Source organism: Cibotium barometz, chromosome 23, assembly GCF_041138505.1.
Source record: "Cibotium barometz isolate CiBa-2024 chromosome 23, ASM4113850v1, whole genome shotgun sequence".
NCBI classification, from domain to species: domain Eukaryota; kingdom Viridiplantae; phylum Streptophyta; class Polypodiopsida; order Cyatheales; family Cibotiaceae; genus Cibotium; species Cibotium barometz.
The window spans coordinates 8646894-8670828 of record NC_141068.1 but is presented as its reverse complement, the minus strand read 5'-3'; the positions used below and the strand labels follow the sequence as shown (position 1 = coordinate 8670828).

Sequence of the window (23935 nt, the reverse complement as noted above, 5' to 3'; positions counted from 1 at the left end):
CATTAGAAAGTCTTTGGACATCTTTTGGGCCCTTTGCTAATGATCCTCATTAGCAATGGACCAATGGGAAGAGAGTAGTGTGCACATTTGGTCTCCTGGGGACTACTAGGCTTGTCTCCATCCATTAATACAAGTATGGGGTTGAAAACGTAGGGGATGGCCTTCAGCAATTGGGGGCATACTAAAAGTAGGGGGCTCCATCACTTTCACCCCCATAAATCTCGTGGGTAAAAAAACCCTATGTTTGTGCCGTATAAGAGCTAAGTATTTTCATGTGTTAATTTTTAAAGCTTGGTTTATGTTGAATTTATAGCTATATCTTAAGTTGAATGGTTAAATAATTATTTTGCTTAGAGCATATGTTGCCTAACACTACTACATGTTAGCCTAATACCGGGGCTGGTACCGGCGCTATTTAACGGGGTGTAAAAAAGCCACGTCATCGGTATAAGCGCCGGTATATGCGCCGGAAACACAGCGTCGGTATAACCGTCGGGCAATACACCCGGCATCTATACCGACCTGTATACCGGTCTCTATACCGGCGTCTATACCAGCGTCTTTACCGACCTTAATACTGGCGAAAATACCAATGAATATAGCGACGTCTGTACCGGGGCATATACCGACGCTGTAGCAGAAATTTTTTTTTGGGCAGAATAGTGCTGCCTGGCTGTTGCCTAGCTGCCTGCAATGAGCAGGATCAACAACAGCAACAGACAGCACCATTCTGTCTACAATAGAGCACAAAAACAACCGTGCTCGTTTGCATATTCTCTCTTCAAGATTGAGAGGCTCCATCTAGCAGGATAACATGTACATGCAGCTCATTAAACACAAATCAGCTTATCTCCTCTCCATACAAAATTAAATAGAATTTGAACAAGGATGGAGAGAGAAGCTATCTCTATTCATAAATAGCTGTTTATAAAGGCCTTATGCAATAATCTAAATGCATATTATAAGTATAAGCTTGCATAATAAGGCTGCAAGACTTATGCATAAGCTCTATGCATAAGCCTTATGCATAAGTCTTATGCATAAGCTCTATGCTATGCATAAGCCATATGCATAAGCCTTATGCACACGCTCTATGCATAAGTCTTATGCATAAGCCATATGCACACGCTCTATGCACAAGTCTTATGCATAAGCCATAAGCTCGGACCTAATCCCAAAAACCCTAGGACTGAATTACGGTTTTGTAAATTCCGCCAGAGTCTCCTTTGTAATTGGAACCAAATCTCATCCTAAACCCTAAACTTCTTAAAACTTGTACGCAATACTCTTTGTATCCCACATTGTCATGAAAGATCATATGCATTTGCAATATCCACACAATATGATGGAAAAGGGGCCCATTGCCCAAATGCATCCACAAAGTCGATGGTGAGGATTGTTGAGGACGCGCGTTGAAGCTTGCCGATCTCCCGGCCAAGCTCTTCTCACCCCTTCACCGAGTTTTCCTCCAAGGTGAAGGTTGAGGCCATTTCTTCACATCGGTGTACCTAATCCCCCTTCGTACCGCTTTACCAAGCAATCACGGCACAAAGAGTTCAAGCCATTCTCCCCTTGGCCTCTCCAACCAATGCCAAGGTACCCTCACACATTGCTAGATTCTATAGAAACTTGAAGTGGTTGCAATGGTGAGTGTAGGTACAAAATGATGTGGATAATATCAAATGATAGAACAAGTTTGTTGGCTTACAAGTATTGAGCATGACTCATGCCCTTTTACAATTTAGAACTCATCAATAAAGCATGGACTCATGCCTCAATCCATCATCCAAAAGCTCCAACACAAACCAACAATTCACAATGCCCTCACCATGGCATTTGCATAAGCATTTGTTAACCACAATCAAAGCATTTGCAATTGCATATCAACAATCCCTTTCACATAAGCCTTATGCACATGCTCTATGCAATTACGCTCTATGCAATTACGCTCTATGCATAAGCCTTATGAACACGCTCTATGCATAAGCCTTATGCATAAGCTCTATGCATAAGCCATATGCATAAGTCTTATGCATACGCTCTATGCATAAGTCTTATGCATACGCTCTATGCAAGACTTATGCATACGCTCTATGCATAAGCCTTATGAACACGCTCTATGCATAAGCCTTATCCATAAGCTCTATGCATAAGCCATATGCATAAGCCATATGCATAAGTCTTATGCATACGCTCTATGCATAAGTCTTATGCATACGCTCTATGCAAGACTTATGCATAAGCTCTATGCTATATGCCTTATGCACTATGCTAACCCTTAATCCCTTTCACATAAGCCTTATGCACACGCTCTATGCAATTACGCTCTATGCAATTACGCTCTATGCAATTACGCTCTATGCATAAGCCTTATGCACACGCTCTATGAAGCTTATTATAGGTTTTATGCATAGATATTAAATTAATCCTATGTGTAAGCTTACAAGAACCCAAAACTAACCCTAAACCATAAAACAGGGATGCAAAAATTCATAGAAAATAGCATAAACAAGAAAAATCGAAAGAGGATCTACCTCTTTTTTGCAAAGCTGAAGGAGAGGATTGGTGAAAGATTGGTGAGGTGAAAGAGCTGCAAAACAAAATATTAAACAAACTAATTAGTAAATTAAACACAAGAAAAAGAACTAATACAAAACCCTAAAATCTCTATGCATGCATTAGGAGATCTATGCATACATAGAGAGCTCTCAACATGCATAGAGAGCCAAAAAAACACAAAACCCTAAACGTCCTAATTCTTGAATTAAAAACTGAAAGCAATTGCAATAACATGTTAGGAGAAGGAGAAGAGGAGAAAAGAAGAAAGAAGGAGAAAAGAGGAGAGAGGAAAAAAGAGGAGAGAGAGAGAAAGAGAAGAGGGAGAGGCTCCACCTTAATTCGACCCTACCTGCGCTTCCTCTGCGAAAAAACCAGGAAATAGGCTCTCGACTGTGAAAAACTTACGAGCGCCGGTATATGCTCCGGAATATGCGTCGGAATATACTACGAAATATGCGTCGGTATAGGCGTCGGAATGAGCGTCGGTATAGGCGTCGGTATAGGTGTCGGGACATGAAAATTTAAAAAAACCCCGCCATGCTTGTCTCCTCCAACATGACGACGGACATACCGACGTTCGACATTTGCGTCGGTATTTTGGCGTCGGTATGTCCTCAAGCTCTTGTAGTGTAACAACCTAGTTCATGGGATAAGTACATTTATCTTCTATAGCCTACATATAATAATACTCCTCATTTGTCTATTGGTCGATCACCGTTCAAGATCATATATGGAAAAGCTTTTCCTATTCCAATTACAAGACTTTCCCACAAAATTAAAGCTATTGATCAATTCACAATTGATTTTAGTCATATTTTGAGTGAGGTAAAAGACTCTATTGCACATGCTTAAGAGCAATATGTTAAGAAAGCAAACAACAAACGTAAAGCTATCTCTTTTGAAATAAAAGATTATGTACTTTTGAGAATTGAGAAATGCAAATTTAAGAGTGTTGAGAAATTCCCACCTATTAAAATTGCCCCAAGATTTTATGGACCTTTTAAAGTGATTTATAAAATTATTGATGTTGGTTATAGATTAGAATTACCTTCTCATTGGTAGATTCATAATTAATTTGATGTTAGTTTTCTTACCCACGCATTCTGTGTATGGAGAAAGAAGTCTTGATTCTAGATACTTTCATTGACCAGCAAATTACATTGATCCGTATTGGTATCAATATAGCAAATATTTGTTGACTTTAAAACGTCATGCTCATGAAGATGCGAGATGAGTTCTCAAGAAATATTTATGTGCATTCCTTGAGATTCTCCATTCTTTTTAACCAATCTGCAATTGAGAGACATTGCAAACTCAAGCAATAGGGAATATTATGAGAATCTATTTTAAGCCCTCTTAAAAGTATTATTTTGCCCTCTTAGATGATTCAGGATGCTTGGATTATCTTTGTGTCATGCCAAATGATGTTAATATTGTGGGTGATGCCATTTTAAATATTAATACATTTGGTGCATATTGTTGACGTATACTTGTAACACTGTTTGCGGACAAAGTAGGTAATATTTCTTGAAAACGAGAAACATTTTGCATCTTTCAAAGATTCCATAAAAAAAGTTTAGTTTTTTTACCTATTTTTAAAAAGTAGTCTGTGTGCGCACAACACTGCCAAAAAACGATAATATTTTGGGCACTTTACACGTTTCTTATAAAAATTGACATGAAAAAAAGACTTCGTTCTGCTTACTTTTTGAGATTATAATTGAAAATCTAACAATAAGTTTTCAAAAAACATGTCAAAATCGAGACAATGTTTATTATTTCCATCTTCAATCCATTAAAAAAATAATACAACTGTAAAAAGAATCTATTTTCTAAACATATAGCTTATGGCATAGGTATGGTTCCTCATAATCATTGCTACACCATCACTAGTTGATGTGCCTTTTCTTGAGAAGGTAGATGAGGCATCCTCTTCTTCACTATCCATAAATATAATTTTTTTCTTCTGTGTGTACACTTGAAGCTTAGACTCCTTGGGTCATCTACCATGTTAGCATGATTGAGGATGCAACTATAAAAAACTATTTGTATAATTATATTACAAAAGCATTATCTTGATACAATTAGTATCTTAATTATAAAACTCTATTTTGTACTTGATGAGAGTAGTATTAAAATCCATTTTGAAGCTCTTGAGTATCAAAATTTCTTAAATAATAAAATATACCTTTTTAAAAAGAGTTCGTTACGTACATAGGAATTTTAAAATATCATGAATAAACTATTTAAAAGTTGTTTAATTTTGAAAAATAATTCCATACTCATTTTTAAAGAAGATGTGTCCTTGACGTGACAAAAAAGAGTTAAATGGTAATTTTAGTTATTAAATGAGTTTAGAAAGTATGAAAAAGCTCTCTTTAAGAAACAAAAGTTTATACTTTCCAAAATACTTTTTTGTAAAATATCAGGCAGGGACTTAGGTTCGAATCCTACTGGTTACTACACATAGTAAGGATGCTTTAACTACAACATTTGTAGCCAACTTAATGCTGAGTCATAGAACTTCTCAGCTAAGAGTTGATGTTTTCCATTAACTTGATAAAAAACATCAACTTTTAGGAAAATTTGATGTAGTGCCTAGACTTGTAGAGATGGTCATGAAGCCTCTTGCTCTTGAGACTGATCGTAAATCGATTGAGGAGTGATAGATCATCTAGTCTTTCATGGAGCTACATCTCATGTGGCAATACTTGGTTCTAGCAATGTAATCCTGCATGCTTTGCCCTCCTCCTCCTACTTGAGGTTATAGATATGTGCAATAGGGCTCCATCTGGCTTCACTAGACAAGAATCGCACTATGGAAGTGTGTCTCAAGACCTCGTAGCTTGCCTTTTCAAGTGGGCTTAGTGACCTAAACCACAAGCTTTCTTTTCCTCTAAGGCAAAGTCCGAATGAGCATCAAGTTGATGTAAAACATTAACTTTATATTTAAAACATTAACTTTCTATACAAAAATCAACTTTTTTACAATACTTGATGTTTTGTATCAACATTATGCAAAACATCACAACTTCCCACAAAACTTGATGTTTTATATCAACTTTGATGCAAAACATCAAGTTTTTTGGAAAAGTTGATGTTTTGCATCAAATCGATGTAAAACGTCAACTTTTTCATAAAACTTAATGTTTTACATCGAGTCGTGTGGAAAAGTTGATGTTTTGCATCAACTCGATGCAAGACATCAACTTTTAGCCTCAACTCGATGCAAAACATCAACTTTTAGTCTCAACTCGATGCAAAACATCGAGTTGATGCAAAACGTCAACTTTTCCACACAACTTGATGTTTTGCATTGAAGTTGATGCAAAACATCAAGTTATCAACTTTTTCATACAACTCAATGTTTTGCATCAAAGTTGATGCAAAACATCAACTCTTCCATAAAACTTGATATTTTGCATTAAGTTTCAGATGCTCCGGAGAAGAAAGTTGGAGGATCAGAGGTCGAATTTTACAAACAGCTAGTTTTAGCGATTCTGTTTGCGGAGGCATGCTGAGACGACCTATTCCATAAATTTTGAGTACCAACATGACTATGTTTCGATGCGATATACAGATGTCACAAAGCGATTTGCTGATGCAAAAAAATGCTTTATGACTCTGTGTATCGCATCGAAACATAGTTGTGTTGGTACTCGAAATTTGTGGAATAGGTTGTTTGAGCATGCCCTTGCAAAACGGAATCGCTAAAGCTAGCCGTTTGTAAAAATCGACCTCCGATCCTCTAACTTTCTTCTTAGAGCATCTGAAACTTGATGTAAAACATCAAGTTTTGTAGTAGAGCTGATGTTTTGCATCAACTTTGATGCAAAACATCAAGTTGTATGGAAAAGTTGATGTTTTGCATCAACTTCGATGCAAAACATCAAGTTGTGCTGATGCAGCAAATCGCTTTGTGATGTCTATATATCGCATCGAAACATAGTTGTGTTGATACTCAAAATTTATGTAATAGGTCGTGTGAGCATGCCTACGTGCACGGAATCGCTAAAACAAGCCGTTTGTGAAAATCAACCTCCGATCCTTAAACTTTCTTCTCCGAAGCATCTGAAACTTGATGCAAAACATCAAGTTTTGTGGTAGAGTTGATGTTTTGCATCAACTTTGATGCAAAACATCGAGTTGTGTGGAAAAGTTGATGTTTTGCATCAACTTTGACGCAAAACATCAACTTTTAGGGGGCTATTTTCTTAACTTTGAAATATTTTTACATTTTTATGAGAATTGTTTAGGTTGACTTAAATCTCTTGAATAGCTCCATCTACATGAAAGAGAAATTTTATGTCATGAGAGAGCTTAAAGCATGAAACAACCATTACAATATGGGAAAACAAAATAAATGGCATTTGAGACAATCAATAGCTGCTAACAACAACAAAAAACACTTGTTTTGGAGAAGCCTCAAATCTGCGAAAGTGCTTTTGGAGTGCTTCTAGCACTTTCAGCAGCAACAATAATAGCACAAAACACTTATGGGCTTCTCGAAAGTGCTTGATTTAAGATGAAAAGTGCCGAGGTTGTACGTATCAAGGTCCACCTTACGTCGCGTGCATATAATGCCCAAGCATTCATCCATTCTCAAGCTAGCTACCTTTTCAAGGTCATGATGAAGAAATAAGTATTCTTCACCTTCCACCAAAATGGTGCTCAAGAGATTGATCTCAAGCTCTGGAAGCACCTTGTTGTCCTCGTGTGTGGAAGATGGTCCCGCACTTCTACTACAGTGGGTTCATGTACAGATTGTGCACCCTCTGGAAAGTACTCTAATGCAAGCTACTCTTCCACACCAGCACACGTATCTAGTGCCTTCACTTCCTTTTTGTCATCCCTCAAATACCCTGCCAATTGCAATGCAGGCATCTCTACCTCCTCATCCGAATTCTCATCGCTGTGAGGAATGCAAAAGTGGAGAGCCACGAGAGGAACCTAGTTCCTAAATTGCCCTTCCCCAACCTCTTCACCTCTTGCTTATTGAAGGTACAGTAAGCTCCTGCGGGGATGCAGATGTCGATGAAGCATTCAAGGCACTAGATGTAGAGGCGGGCATATTGTTGAATGTACTTAAGCAACTCAACAGGCACCCATCGATCATTAGGGCAATGGGGAAAGGAGATGGAGTGGGGAAAGGAGATGGAGTGGGGAGCCAAGTATTGCTCCATGTATGCAATTTGCGTCTCATAATGTTGGGATGACGCAAGGGTGAGCGACTTTTCAAAGTCGACCTCGTGAGCGAACATGACAAAGAGCTTGCTCTTGCCCACCCACGGGGTGGTGGGTGGAGAGGGACTCACAGAAGTTGTCAAAGCCATGTGAATGCAAAGAGGCTCGTGCTTGGTTTCTATCACATGAAAATGAGAAAGAAGGCACCTTTGGAGTTAGAATTTAAAGTTTGGCCTTTTCACACTAGACCGTTAGACCAAAAAATCACAGTTTGCAAAATATTAAGATTTCAATTAAATAAAGATTGGTTAAAAAAGAGCTTGCTACAAAATTACAAGCATGTCATCTAATCTAAAATTGTTATAATGTCTTCATTTTTTGCCTCTCATGTAACATTTACTTCATGTTGATCTCCATCTCCTTGTTGACTTGAAAGCTCGTCATCATTGCCTTCACCTCGATCGTGAAACTCTTGCCCCTCACGTGCATCAGAAACAGAGGCTATTTTTCCATATACCCAGTTCATCTTTAAGCTCTTCTACAGTCCTACTATGTGTTGGTAGGACTATGCATCTTGCTACTGAAAATTCAAGGTACCCCATTTTCCATGATTCTGAGACCATGGTTATCCCCTCCTTACGCTTCCCAATCTGTAAAAATATAGAAAGAGGCACAATAACCAAAAAGTGTAAGGGTTAATTCTAGACATGTAGTGGAATCAGATATAACTTTCTTCTCATCAACTTGAAACTTGACTCTTCCACATTGTCAAAGCCCATGATGCTAAAGTGTTGATGCATGTCTGCTAGGCTCCAATGCTTGCTTGCTGCCACTCAATCAATCCATCCATTTTGCATCATCACAGCTATCTCAATAGGCATAATTTCTTCTTCTAAGGCTTGAAGTGGGATCCATGTTCCGTGCTTTTGCATCCATCTTTGGTAGTGCAGACGCATGTACAAAATAGAGTGTGCCTTCAAGAACGTGAAAAACACTGTAGAATCTACCTCATTGCACTTGTACACATCACCTTGATGTGACCCCTCATTAACATCCCAACCCTCTCCTAGACTGTACCTCCTTACAAATATACATTGTTTTTGTTTGGTGCATTGGCATATGGAATTGAACATGTGCACAAAAACATGTAAAGGACAAAACCAATTTAGCCTTACTGACCTAGATGCCTTTGAAAACTTGAGTGATATCTTGATATCACTTAGCATCTTAAACTTTAAGCATAAGATGGTCCAAGCATCAGGTTTGGGCCATTCGGGATTGTTAAGAGAGGGGTTGGGGATATCTTCTAGCTTGCCAAATAAACTTGGTTTTTTATCTACAAAATATGAGTGAGAAAAGAAAAGGTATTGTTCTGTGCAAGATTACTTGGGCTTTGAGATACAAACATTGCCTCTCCAATGGATGCATGCATAGCATAGAAAACTCCAGTGAGGCTTTGGAGTGGTTGTTTCTCAACATAATTAGAGGGAAAAATATCTGCAGATAGAGACATAAGAAAATGAAGAATCATAAGAAAATTTGAAATAAAAAGTCCAATATTAGCATGTTGTTAATGCTGTGTTTATATTACACTGACAATTTGAAGGAAACCTTGGTCGTTGGCCTTGAATGTACAGGTCTCCAAGGGTATACACATGTTGCATTATGGCCAACCAGTCCTTCCTTCTTAGTATGCTTGAAGTCTTGTAGCCACCCCTTCCAATGATGTAGCATATTCCCCAGTTGACGCACTCGATGTGGTCCCTTAGAGCTTGGCTGCATGTAGACCCAAGCCCCAACCTTGAATCTTGTTGGAGCCCAACCTCCATTCTCATCTCTTGTGTTATGTATCACAAGCTCTTCCACCTTCTCCCTAGGTCTTCTCACATTACTGGAAGAGGCCATGGTGGTAAGAAAAGAGAAGGAGGGAAAAGAAAAGCTTGTTTTACAACAGAGGAATGGAGAGGAGAGAAAGGTCCTAGTTTTCAATGCAACAATGGAAAGCTTAAAAGAGGGTTAGAGTTTGAGAATAGGCTTCCTGAACCTAGAGTAGACTAAAGAGGGATAGAGTTTTTGCAGCCAATGGAGAGGGAGGGAGCTTGAGAGAGAGAGAGAGAGAGAGAGAGAGAGAGGGAGGGAGCTTGAAAAGGAGGGAGAGCTTGAGAGGGATGGAGTTTCTGTAGCAATGGAAAGCGTAGAAAAGGAAGAAAGAGGGAGAGGGAGGTTGAGACTGAGGGAGCTTGAGAAGGAGGGAGAGCTTTAGAGGTATGGAGTTTTTGCAGCAATGGAGAGCTTAGAAGAGGAAGAAAGAGGTTCAAAATGAGCTTTCCACACCTAGAGTATCTTGGGAGGAAGTTTGAGAGGGAAAACACACTTTTGGGAAAAAATTAAAAATATTCAATTTTTAGGGTTTTTAATCTATGCGATTCTAGGTGGGGAGATCTCTAAGTTTGGGCCCAGGAGGTAGGGGAACAAGATTAGTAATTAGGTCCCATTAGAAAACCAAAGTCTAGGTCCCCTAGGGTCAAAGAAGTAAAAAATGTGCACCCAACCCTCTTCCTATTGGTCCATTCCTAATCAAAAGTTAATCCAAGAGGCCCTCTTTGGGTCCAAAAAATTCCTAATGTTACTCAACTTTTCCACTGTTTTCTAATGATCCTCACCTTTTAATGCAACACCCACCCACTCAATTTTCAACGTAACACACATTTACTCTTAATTTTTAACTTTTTCTAATGGTTCTCACCTTTTAATGTAACACCTATGCACTCAATTTTATTTCCTACCATTTCTAATGGTTCTCACCTTTCTTGATGCAACAAAAACAACAAAAAAAACAAAAAACCAAAAACTTTCAACAAACAATAAAACCTTTCTTTTCCAATTCATGCACTCCACAATGTAGTACCATGTTCAAATGAACACAAGAAAATGTCCCTCCAAGAGCTACCTAATAGGAAATGAAAGGAAATCGAGTAGATTTTACCTAGCTCCCACTCCAACCTTGTTTAAGATGAGATTGCAACTATCATGGAAAAACCTACCATTTATCCTTGGTTACCCATGTCGAGCCAAGCTGTGAGAGCCCATAGTGCTGCGTACCAAGCATTAAGGTTTGCAAAATACGAGTTACTAAAATAGGACACTATTGCCATAAATGCAATCTTGCCCATAGTTTATAAAAAGGTACCCTAGATGGCGATGCATCAGTCTGCATCATGAACAAATATTGTTGAGAACAATGGGGTAAACAACAAAGCTAGTTTGGTGGTAAAATTGGCAGATATAGAACAACCTCAAAACCCTCGGGTATTGTTGAAGACCTCAAAGCTTCATACAAATTTTTGTGGTACTGAACTTTAGGCAACAACTGTGTTTATAAGGATGTTCTGACATGCGTGAGTCTCAAGACTAGGCTTCACTACCACATCTATACAACACGACAATCAACATACATCTCATCATGGCCATTCCCCTGGCATGTGGCTATGACCTCGGAATTTTTATTGTCGTTTACTAGACGACATATATCTCATCATGACGCCATTCCTTTGGCCTACAACGAGCGTGTATCTAACTCTCTCTCACTCACAAGAAAATGTACGCAATCAAGAGGCACAATACACAACAAGATCTCTCTCAAGCACTCTCTCTCTCTCTCTCTCTCTCTCACACACACACGCACACACACACACACACACACACGAGTTTGCGAAGAGCTTCCTTCATAATGTGTAAAACCTTTCTATCACCCAATGTGTGGTAGATTGGTTAGCTCATGGAGTTGTTATTCAACACGTCTTGTGTTCGAATCTTACTCCCGATGGATAGATCATATTTGGTCTCTTGGGATTGTTCCTACAACGTTAAAAGAGCTTCTTCATCGGGTGTGTGGGTAAACTAAACAAAATGGGCTAACCTTTCTATCACCCAATGTGTAGTAGATTGGTTAGCTCATGGAGTTGTTATTCAACACGTCTTGTGTTCGAATCTCACTCCCGTCGGATAGATCATATTTGGTCTCTTGGGATTGTTCCTACGACGTTAAAAGAGCTTCTTCATCGGAAACTAAACAGAATGGGCTAACCTTTCTATCACCCAATGTGTGGTAGATTGGTTAGCTCATGGAGTTGTTATTCAACATGTCTTGTGTTGGAATATCACTCCCGTCGGGTAGATCATATTTGGTCTCTTTGGGATTGTTCCTACGATGTTAAAAGAGCTTCTTCTTCTTCTTCTTCTCTCTCTCTCTCTCTCACACACGAGTTTGCCAAGAGCTTCTTTCATAATGTGTAAAAGTATCTACAATAAGTGCCATAAGACGTCACTTATATCGCAAGGCCATGTGTTCACACTAGGCCGACTACTACATGGACTAGTTACACAATGACTCGTTGTTAATTGCCCAGCATGCATGCAAGCTTATTACATCAAAGTACTTCATGGACAAAAAAAATTATTACAAAACTTGGAGTTAAAATGGCACTAACATTTTTGAATACTAATGCAAGATCAACATTTACAATCACTAGCGCCGAGACCAAGAAGAGAGAAACTAGAGGCCGTCCCGCCTTGTAATAAGCCAAATAACTAGAGAGACTAGAGCTCCCCTCTATCTGGCACTGCGAGAAGCCCTGGGCCACATTATGGTTGTTGCTACCTTAAGATTTCAAGGACTGCACAGCCCACCAAAGAGGTGCGACCAGATAAAAGAGGTGCCACACTCACCACCTGCTGCTGCAGGGGAACTCACTACCACCTCCGACTACTCTTTGTCCATCATCAATATCCTTCAAATTTTCTTTTATGTAAGTGGACTGGAAGGATGGTGGTGGGGTGTCCGGCTATCTCAAAGAGATGATGATGATAAGGTGCTGCTCTGCTGCTACGTTGTTGGTGCTCAAATTGATCATCTCTGCAAGGCTTGGTTCAGTCAAATCATCAGTGTTGTTTCTGCTGTCAGAACTGGATAGCTCCAGTGTTTCACAGCAGCCTAGCAGAGAGATGCCCACACTCCATCCACCACCAAAGACGTTCATGAACCACCTCGACTAATTATTCTATCTAGCCTCGACTTTGTTAAAACTTTTAGGGCTTGAAGCTACATAATTCTGAACGTAGCCGGCTCGCACGCAGTATATAGTATTATATGGACAGACGTCACACTGATCATGTCTATGAATAAGTTCGCGTGCGGCTGAGGCACACTGATCATCATGACATGATGAAGCTTCTAGGTAGCTCCACCACCATCAGATTATGATTTTCATGAAAATTGATGTTGTCTAGTAAAAGCATGATTAAAGACACATATTATAAAGTTTGCGAAACAGATTCAATAAAATCAGTTGGTTGATTAAGGCTGCAAGAGACGTACACAAGCCAACCAGAACTTCATACTGATTGATTCACAAATATACAGAGCCTTAATTGAGGCATTCCAATTACAAGGCAGAAGAATTACGGCTTCCGGTGGAGAACTTATTTTCCAAATGATCATGATCATGGAGGTTAATTCTTTTGCCAGCCCCTGCAATATCCATAATCCCCCTCCCTCCTGCCGCCCATGATGGACAACCGCGTCTCGATCGCTCCATGTGCAGCATGAGAGGCCGGGATCTTCCCTTTTCACACCTAATCACATGAATTTGGGCTGATCAGCTTGAGTACGTCTGTTGACCTAATCACATGCGTTAGGATCGGCTTGAGTACGTTACTTGACCTAATCACATGAATTTGTGCGGATAAGCTTGTTCGAGAGCCCGAGCTTGACAAGAAGAGAGGAACACCCATTAATTTTGCCTCACACACGCTTTCTTTTCTTCATGGACGAGGGCACAACAGAGTCCTCCGGCCCTAGTAGTCTCATGTTGGACGATCTATCTGCGTCTGGTATACTCCGCTTGATATTGTCCTGGGCGGGCCTCGATGTTGGTGCAGAACAATTAGGTCTAGCCGGATGAGTTGATCGCCGCTGCACCAATATAGCCTGCAAGCGCTTCTGTAGGGGCTCATGCTCCAGGACGGAATCATGCTCCGTCGTAGAGTGTTCCTCTTCCTGCACCCAACCCAGGACGCTCTTAGGAGAGCTGGGTATGCGTACTTCATGACCATGGCACTTGTCCGCCATAGGCTGCTTAATGTTTAGGTTGCAGCAAACAAAGGGGTGCTGGAGAAGCTGGGCAGCTGTGGAGCGAGCTCCAGGATCCCTTTGCAGACATTGATGCAAGAAATCCCTGGCCTCTGCAGAGAGACACTCTGGTAGGGGTGGCTCCTCCCTCCTGCAGCCGACCTTGTAAAGCACTGCTGCTACGTCCGTCAGGTAGCCCCACGGAGGCCGTCCTTGCAGCATCTGCACCACCGTGCACCCTAAGGACCAAATATCACAAGCGGGCCCCTGCTCCACCCGTCGCACAACCTCAGGGGCCATCCACATGGGCGTTCCTCTCAATGCAGTACCCGCTCCGCCAGGCGCCTCCTCGGCTGTCCTCTGCGCACACCCGAAATCCCCAATTTTCACGGTTCCCGACGACCCCAGCAGGATGTTCTCCGCCTTGATGTCGCAGTGGACGACGCCGTTGTCATGCAAGTAGCTCAGCCCTTCCAGGATGCAGCGGGTGTAGTGTCGGACCTGCTGCTCGCCCAATCTGTTGCCAGATTTCTTGATGAGGTCGGCGAGGCTGCCTCCGTCCATGTATTCGAGGAAGAGGTTGCGGGAGACGGACCCGTTCTTCTCCGTAGAGTAGTCTGAGCCGAAGCAGCGGAGAACGGTGGGGGAGTCGAGGCTCTGCAGGATTTGTAGCTCCTTCTCCATGGCCCGAAACTGGGGGCAGTTAGCTGCTGCCGCTGAAAGAGAGGAGGAGGAGATGATGGACGTGGTGGACTTGACGGCGAAAAGGGTGCTGTTGTCGAGATTGATGGCGAGGGAGACATGGCCGAAAGCGCCAGAACCCAACAGGGTGGCGGTGCGAAGCCAATGGCGGATCATGGTGGTGGGGGCAGAGGCAGGAGCCGTAGTCATATGAATTCATGTTTGCGTTTCTGGCGGCTAAAAAGCCCGCGCCGCCGCGTCGCTGCTTTTCACCGCGTGGATACTGCTTTTCGCCTGGAAGGGCCCCGACGCAACGCGTCAAAACAAAGGCATTGTAAGGGAAAAATGCTGAAATATCTATTGCCCTTCAAAACTAAGGGCTGGACGAGACCTTAAAGCTTGGCAAACGTTGAATTAAGGTGAATAAGGACTCAAAGTTTGTAGAAAATGGTAATTCGTTAGATCAATTGTGATGGTTTGTTGAGTAACTTTTTCTTTTAAGTGATACATCTAGTAACAGAAAGGTTGCAACCCTTAGTTTTTTTATAACAAAAACTTTGGCATTTCTCTCTCATCACAATGCCCGCCATGGATCGTCAGCGTTTGGAGCCTCTTAGTTTCTTTCCACCTTCCACGTGTCGCCGTGCCGAGTCCACGCACCGTCAGTCATTGCAGGTTGCAAAGCCACCTCCTGTCGCATGTTTCAGAGCTACCTCCTGTTGTTGCTCGCAAGTTCCAGAGCTCACAATCCGCATGCAGCCAGCCTATGCAAGCGTGCATTCTCGAATTCATGAAGGCATGTGGCAAGCTGGTGAGCATCATCGTCCTCCTCCTCATTCGAGCATCGTCATCCTCATGCTCCTCAAGCTGCGCAAGGTTGTAAGCATCATTGTTCTCCTCCTCCTCAACCTGCTGGACCCTCGTAGCCACATGGTCCAAGGAAAAACAACCAACAATAGTGGTGCATGCACACCTAATGGCAATCACACAAGCTACCAGGTCCGTGGATCTCACGTCCCCAGAGAATCCTACAACACGGGGAACGACCACACTGCGAAGCTAGAGGATCCTCAAAGCCCACCAGAGTGACCTTCAGCGCCTTCGAAGATGATGTAGATGATGAAGAAGACTGGCAAAAAATCGCCTAAAAGGCCAGGAGAGAAAGCTCAGGGTAGACCAAGTGCTATTGCCTGACCCGGACAAGCTAAAGAAGCAAAAAGCAGAAGAAGAAAGAAAAAGACAACTAGAAGAGAGACATAACTAGGAAGCCACTGCATAAGCAAAAAACAGGGATTTCATATTCACGTGATCACAGCCTTTTTTCTTGTGATCACAGCTATTGTTCACAAATCTCAATGTTCACAAAATTCACAGTTCTCAAATCCTAGAGGGTGGGATGACCTGGTAACCCACAATTGGCCCGCCGGGCTACAAGTCTGGACCGCCGGGCCCGCCGGGCGCGCAGAAGCCCGCCGGGCCCGCCTCCCGGCCCGGCGGGCTATATTGTAGTATAAAAGGGTGGTCCAGGGGGTCACTGTTCACAGAATCTTCCTTGTACTTGGTGTCAGTGGTGCTAGTGTGATCAATTTGAGGTAATTTTTAAGTTGAAAGTGTTGGTGTCATTTAATTTTTTGCATACGCTTAAGTTTAACGTTGTTTGTGATGCATGTGCATGTGTCGTTAAATGTTAAGAGGCCCGCTGCAGATGGCCGAGCGATTGGCTAGGTTTGCTGATGTGCACTCTTAATATTTAACTTATGTAGAAGTTTTCGTTGTGGCACGGTATCTGCAAATGGTCGGTTTACTGACTAGGTTTGCAGTTACCAAGTTACAATGCGGCTTTGTTTTTGTTAAATGCTTTGAGAGCCCGCTGCAGATGGCCGGTTTACTGGCTAGGTCTGCTGATGTGCGCTCGTAGCATTTGACATGTGTGATGCTTTGCTACTTAGTACGGTATCTGCAGATGGTCGGTTTACTGACTAGGTCTGCTGACACCAAGCTATGTGGTGAAGTTTGTTTTTGTTATTTGGTTTGATAGTCATCTGCAGATGGTTGGTATATTGACTAGGTCTGCTGACGATGTGTCAAAGCATTTAACTTGTGCCATAGTTTTCATCTTAATGCGATATTTGCAGATGGTCGGTATACTGACTAGGTCTGCTGACGTCAAGTTAAGTCGTAAACTTGTGTTTTGTGTTTGTTTTTGACGATGAATGTGATTATTTAGTTTGCATGACATGAGTCATAAGCGTGTTGGATGTAGAAATCTCTTAGTTAGCTTACAAATAGCATTTTTTGTGGTTATAAATGTTGCAACTATTTGTCAATTATATTGTGCAGATTGATGGCGACGCTTGCACTTACTCTTGAAATCAAGAAATCAATTCGTATCAAACTCGTTACCCTCATTAGTTGCTTGTCACCTAATCACATCGAGGGTATTGTGTCTGGTAGGAATCGATTTGAGCAAATATTAGGTGAGGTTGTCCGCGCAGTGAAAAATATCCATGTGGGTGCTGATGGAGCAGCCATCAAGCATTTTGTTACTAGCATTGTGGGCAACATGCCTAGATGCGCTGTTGACCTAGGTGACGACAGACCAGCGGAAACAAATGAATCCAAGCTGGAGCACTTCCACACAAAATGGAAGGTTGTCCGCGCAGTGAAAAATATCCATGTGGGTGCTGATGGAGCAGCCATCAAGCATTTTGTCACTAGCATTGTGGGCAACATGCCTAGATGCGCTGTTGACCTAGGTGACGACAGACCAGCGGAAACAAATGAATCCAAGCTAGAGCACTTCCACACAAAATGGAAGGTAGAGAAAGAGAGGTCCAAGCGTGCAAAGGCCATAGACACCCAAGCTATCCTGAGCAAGAGAGCTCGCAAAGAGTTGGACCGGCCTGCTGATGAACAAGAAGATTTATCATCTGGTGCACGTGAGGTCTCTAAAGGCACCCACTTGCAGCGCACAAAGCATAATACTAACTGCAGCATGACAATTGGGTTGCCTGCAGAGGCCATCATCACAGAAAAGAAGATGGGCTCTAGATCGTACGGCGTTGTACATAAATGCCATATTCAAGGTGTCTCCTGGTTTCCAGAAGGCATTTCTTATTGTGCAAAGCAATTCCTTGGTAGCCGAAGGGCTCAATTGAAGTCTTTTGCTCAGGAGGCTTCAATCGACCTAACCCACAGGGGCATAGTGCGCGCCATTGGGCACACAAGGAAGGAGCCATGGATACTGCTCTTCCCCCTCTTTAATGGGGGAAGTCTTGGAGATATAATGGAGTGTGTTCCGCCTCCTAAGGGGACCCTCAGTTCCATGCTTGCTGCAGGCAAAGGCAACAGATACAAGAAAAAACAAGTGGCTCCTCATGAAATGGAGCGATACAAGTCTTTGATTTTTCATGCTCCCGAGCTTATCTGTGCCCTTGTGAATACCATGGCCTTTGCACATGCTGAAGGGATCATCCACAATGATTGCCACCCCTGGAATATAATGATAGATTTCACCAAAGAAGGGGTGCCACGGGTAGGCATCATTGACTGGGGTCTTGCATTGAGGGATGGGATTGAGTTCAAACCCACAAATATCGCCAACAAAGCAGAGCACGATCAACGCCCCTGGAGAGCCCCTGAGCTCGCAGATGTAAGGTCCCCTTGTCCATGGAGCAATGCATCAGCAGATGTCTTCTGCTTGGCTTGGGTGATTGAAAAGTTTACATTATTTTGTGCTGAGTTTGCAGAAATGACCAAAGTGCCGTGGGTGGGTAAAACTGCCATCCACACAAATTTGATTAAGGAATGGACGGCTGCCTATATGACGCCATCAAAGGAAGATAGGAAGACCATGGCAGATTTTGAGGAGCAATTGAAGAATTTGGAAGTGTCACCTGCTGCATGCTTACGTCCACTATCTGAGATGACACCACACTTATTATAAAGCCTCTTGTAAATGATATGTTTTGGTTGGCTATCTATTCCATGACCTGCCTTTAATCGACTGACACTATTTTGGTCCCAATTGTTAAATATTATTTTGATCCCAATTCTCTCTCTCTCTCTCTCTCTCTCTCTCTCTCTCTCTCTCTCTCTCTCTCTCTCTCTCTCTCTCTCTCTGAGTATTTGAAAATAACAAGTTTGCAGTAAATAAACATTGATTTTATAAACTCATACCTAACATCTGAAAATAACTTTAAAGCTATTCCTAAATTAACATTGATTCTATAAACTTAAAGTGTATACATACTTTTTCTCAGATGGCTGATAATAATGAAGCCGCAAAGAAGGCATTTGAACGCTTAAAGCAAATCTCGGGCACTGGCACTGTGAATGATGCGGCACGTATTGCCGGACGCACCTCCAAATGGGCACCGGCCCATGGATTACAGTATGTTCAAGTAAATAAGAATGTGTCCAAAGAGATGGTCAAGAGCATCTGGCCTGACGTCTCCAATGATGCCATAAAAAAAGGGCGCTTGAAGCTAACACAATGTAGTGTTCCTTTAATTATCGAGCATGCGGAGCGCATTTTTGTGGATGTCATGGCCCAACCCATGCATCACGGTGACTGTCCCCTCTGGTTTGCTAAAATGCTATATGCACAATTTGTGCAGAATTCAGTTGTAGACTTTAGCTCTCGACCTCCTCATCTACATGTGGAAGACATTCGGAGTGAGTCAATCACTATGCCTCGAGATGAGTTGCAAAACTGGCCATTCTTGGAGCCTCAATGGAAGTTCATCACACGGTTGATGAGCTTCAAACTCAAATCAACCAAATTAGAGGCACCCAAGGCCCTCAACAGACGGAAGCAGCACCAGAGCGCGGGCAAGCACCTGAAAGTTCAAGCGCTAGAGATATACTAAGAGAGAACAAGCTCTTGAAGAGATGCATAACGCAAATGGAGGAGCAAGGCCATGCAAACTCTCCTATGACGGCATTTGAACACCCGAATAGTTTGGAGCAACCACCTCTACATGTTCACGAAAGTGGCGGACCATGCCCTATTTGTTATAGTTTCTTTCACTCATGGTCTGGCCACTACACTGTCCCATGTGGGCACATGTACCACTTGACCTGTCTTTTGCAACACATGGTCAACAGTACTACGTGTGCTTTGTGCGGCAAAGAATTTCACAAAAATTTGTATATATGTTTTAAATTGGGTGCCGACTATGATCGGTTGACCAATGCACGACACATGGACGAGTTAGAGCCGCATTTAAACTTATCTCTCTCTTAAATGCAACCCTGGAATTTAACAAGATTCGGCAACTTTGTTCAAAAGATTTCCAATGCTCTCTCTCTATCTCTCTCTCTCTCTCTCTCTCTCGCACACACACAAACACATGCACACACACAATGAGACGATATAATGTCATTTTTCTTTTGCAGATGGAAAATTGTCAATCTAAAGAGGAAGTGGTATTGCAAGTGGTAATAAACCATTTGCGTGGGACAAGATGGCAAATAAAAGTGGCTACAATAAAGAAAGTTGGTGACACCCTCTTTGTCCCAGAAGAAAATAGGCATGCCAACAATATATGGTTGACCAAACAGTCTATGACGCGTGTGACTGTTTGGGGACACCGTCAATTCTTAAATAATATCAAACTGGCAATGATTAAGGAAGGGTTGGGAATGGGTCCAAAATATTATTGTATTGTTCGCTCAGAAGTTGAAAACTTTGCCAGTAAAATTCTGTTGTTAACTAGATATTTACCTCATGAGAAAATGTGTATATACCCAATTACTCTCACTCCTTTGCAAACTCCATTTCCTAGAGCTCGCTGGCAAGAAATAGGCAAGGGTATAGCATCTCGGAGTCCCTCTATGGGAACCCCTCCTCCTTTTTGTGATCGGTGCTATACTTGGTGGTGTTCTTGCAAATCTGGCATTACATTAGTACCTCAAGAAAATGTTTAGGAGTACAAAATTCCCACCGGCTTGAATTCTTGTAACCGTCTAAAATTCTTGTGGGTTAAACTAACTTGATTCGGCATTTATGGCGATGGCAAAATCCAAACGTTTCTCTCTCTGCCTCTCTCTCTCTCTCTCTCTAATATGTTTGATGTCCAATTGTTGTAAGACATAATGCATTGGAGTGTGGGCAAAACTAACATGGTTTTGTAGGAAGACACTTATATATGTAACTTTGCCTAGCTCTTACTGAGCTCTTTTGAAAGTCTCTTACTAGTTTAACATGACATCTCTAAAACCATTTTCTCTCGAGTCTCCATGACATGACTAAAAATTATTCTCTCTAAGTTGACACTAAAATGTTTGATATTCCTTCGGATAGCAAGATGTAATACATTGGAGTGTGGGCATGAATAAAATGATTACACATTGAATTTAAAGTCTTATCTGCTAAGTTTAACGACATGACTAAAAACCATTCTCTATAAATTGACACTAACATTTTGTGGATGTCGAATTGTTGCAAGATGGAATACTTTGGAGTATGAGCAAAATTAACGTGATTTAAAAGTCTCCATGACATGACTAAAAACCATACTCTCTAAATTGACACTAACATGTTTGATATCCAGTTGTTGCAAGACAGATTACTTTGGAGTGTGTCAAAACTAACATGATTTCGTATTCTAAGTTTAACATGACATGACTAAAAACCATACTCTCTAAATTGACACTAACATGTTAGATATCCAGTTGTTGCAAGACGGATTACTTTGGAGTGTCTCAAAACTAACATGATTTCGTATTCTAAGTTTAACATGACATGACTAAAAACCATACTCTCTAAATTGATCACCAACATGTTTGATATCCAGTTGTTGCAAGACGGATTACATTGGAGTGTGTCAAAACTAACATGATTTCGTATTCTAAGTTTAACATGACATGACTAAAAACCATTCTCTCTAAATTGATCACCAACATGTTTGATATCCAGTTGTTGCAAGACGGATTACATTGGAGTGTGTCAAAACTAACATGATTTCGTATTCTAAGTTTAACATGACATGACTAAAAACCATTCTCTCTAAAATGTTCACCAACATGTTTGATATCCAGTTGTTGCAAGACGGATTACATTGGACTGTGTCAAAACTAACATGATTACATCAAACGTGAGGAGCGTCTGCGGGTGGCTTTACTTACACCAAAATCGGGTTGCAAGTTTTCTTCTATCTCTTCAATAAAGCACAAGTTATCGCTCGTATGTGGGACATTAGGCTCTACATCTCCATTCTCTTCTGCATCATACTCATCCTGAGTAATGTCATATGTCCACTTAGGCATCTCTTCGTTGTAATCATCTGACTCAATTGACTTCACCAATTTATCATTACAATACATATACACCAACTTCTCAGCTCTATCACTCAATAAACGATTTCTGCTAATAGAATGCACATACTTGTAACTGCTCCAATTACGTCAGAACTAGAATTTGAAGCACATTGGGCAAGCACTCTCACAGCTAAGCGTCGCAAAGTTGGAACACTTCCCCCATTCAACATCCACCATTTCCAAGCAGGCTGTTCCTTAGCAAGCTTTTGCACAAACTCCAAGGCAAATCTACCTTCTTTCAATTTATACTTGGTTAGCTCAATTACCGCTGTTGCTTGCTCATCTGGATCTTCATAAAATCGCTCCACAACATCATAGAAATCATCGATTACCTCCTCATCTAGGGCATTCATGTCCATATGCCAGTATTCTGGGTCAAGACAATATGCAACACTATGCAATGGACTATGTGCTCCTACCCACCGAGCGCTTACATACTTGGCCAAGATATTTCTCCTTGCTCTGGTGAATGGAGGACTCCAATGCTTGACAACAGTTTTAGTGGGCTCCTCTGGGTTTGGGAGGCTTTCTTGAATGGACCACCACGCCCCACCACGCCATCCAAACCTTCCCGATATTTGGCAATCTAGAATCCAACTGGCGCAAATCAAGCATAACTGGCATCATAACATGATAACAATCTGCGGCTTCCTCCCATAAACTACGATCCGATATCAAAGATCGCATGTACCTCACCTTTTCTTTAACCTTTTCGGACTGGTCAGCCTCCCACTCAGAGAAGCCAGCACACACAAAGGTTTCCATGACTGCATTCCTATTTCTTAGGAGAGATTGAAGCATATAAAAATTAGTGCAAAATCTGGTTTCACAAGGCAACTTTAGTAAAGTTTTTGGCGCAAAAAAAAAGGCCCGGGGGCCCGCCGGGCTAGATAAGTATCCCGTCGGGCTAAACAGTGGCCCGCCGGGCCAAGCTAGTAGCCCGCCGGGAAAACCGGGATAGCAAGTTTCTCCCGGTTGTGTGAATATCTATGATATTAACAAGTGTGTGAGAGTGTTATTAACTAGTGTTATTACCACTTCGCGGTTAACGTGATCACGTGAATGAAATCCCTGGCAAAAAAGAAGCAAAATATGGAAGAAGAGAAAAGGAAAAAGGAGGAAAAAAAAAGAAGGAAGGAGGAGGAAGAAGATAAGAGAAGAAAGGAGGAGGAAGAGACAGAGGAAAGAAGGGGAACAACAGAAAAAGAGACAAGAAGAAGTTCAAAAGGGGAAGCTATTTGCTGCTGCAGGAGCTGAGCTGCCCATACCACTGGAACTGCAGCCTTGGATGGCAGCTTTAGTACAGAAGATGCAGGAAGGACCAAAGCCACAGCCCCAAGCTACCTGGAGAACTGGAGGCACAACTCCCCACCCAATAGTTGTACATGAACAAAGGGCTGATGATCGTGGCCTAGAACATTCTCTCTCATGCCCTCGCTTCCATGGAGGAATATGAGTCAAAGGCCCGAAGCACCATCAATCAGATGTTCTCTCTAAATCAGCATAGCAACATGGATTGCTCAAAAATGCTGTAGCTAAAGCTAGGGACCTAGAGAGAAAAGCAAATATAATGGCTCATCACAGTGCTAAAGTGCAGAATAAGCTCGTTCTAGCGGAGAAGGCCTTAGTCCAGCAGAAAGAGCTAAGTGAAGGGAAGATCAGAACCCTCACCAGCAAGAAAAACATTCTCAAAGCTCAAGTGGACAGGCTCACAGTAGAGTTAGTGGAAGCACAAAAGCCAGCCAAGGTCTAGGGCGATGCCATCCAAAGGGATGAAAGAAGAAGTGTTGGAGAGCACAATAGCATTGGCAGTCACCCACCACAGACAAACGTCCAAGCCCTGAATACTTTTAGGAGGAAGAAGAGATCATGTGCCTTCCACTTGATGCTAAAGTGGCGATCATTAAAACAACGAAGGCCAGACTTAGCAAGGTCTTGGACCAAGCCCTGGAAGCCCTCTACTCAAAATTCAGGAACAAATGGCTTATAAGGCTCAAAAAGTCATCCATGACCTAGATGAAGATGATGACACGACAAAGAGCAACAACAACAATAGCA

At 41.9% G+C, this 23935-nt stretch overlaps 1 protein-coding gene across 1 annotated transcript; it reads right to left on the bottom strand.

Annotated features, from left to right (window-relative positions):
- Nucleotides 1–13546: 13546 nt before the first annotated feature.
- On the bottom strand, nucleotides 13547–14764 carry LOC147625591 (mitogen-activated protein kinase kinase kinase 20-like). The gene has a single exon (XM_086817009.1). The coding sequence runs from the start codon at nucleotides 14762–14764 to the stop codon at nucleotides 13547–13549; it is 1218 nt and encodes a 405-aa protein (XP_086673135.1).
- Nucleotides 14765–23935: the final 9171 nt, after the last annotated feature.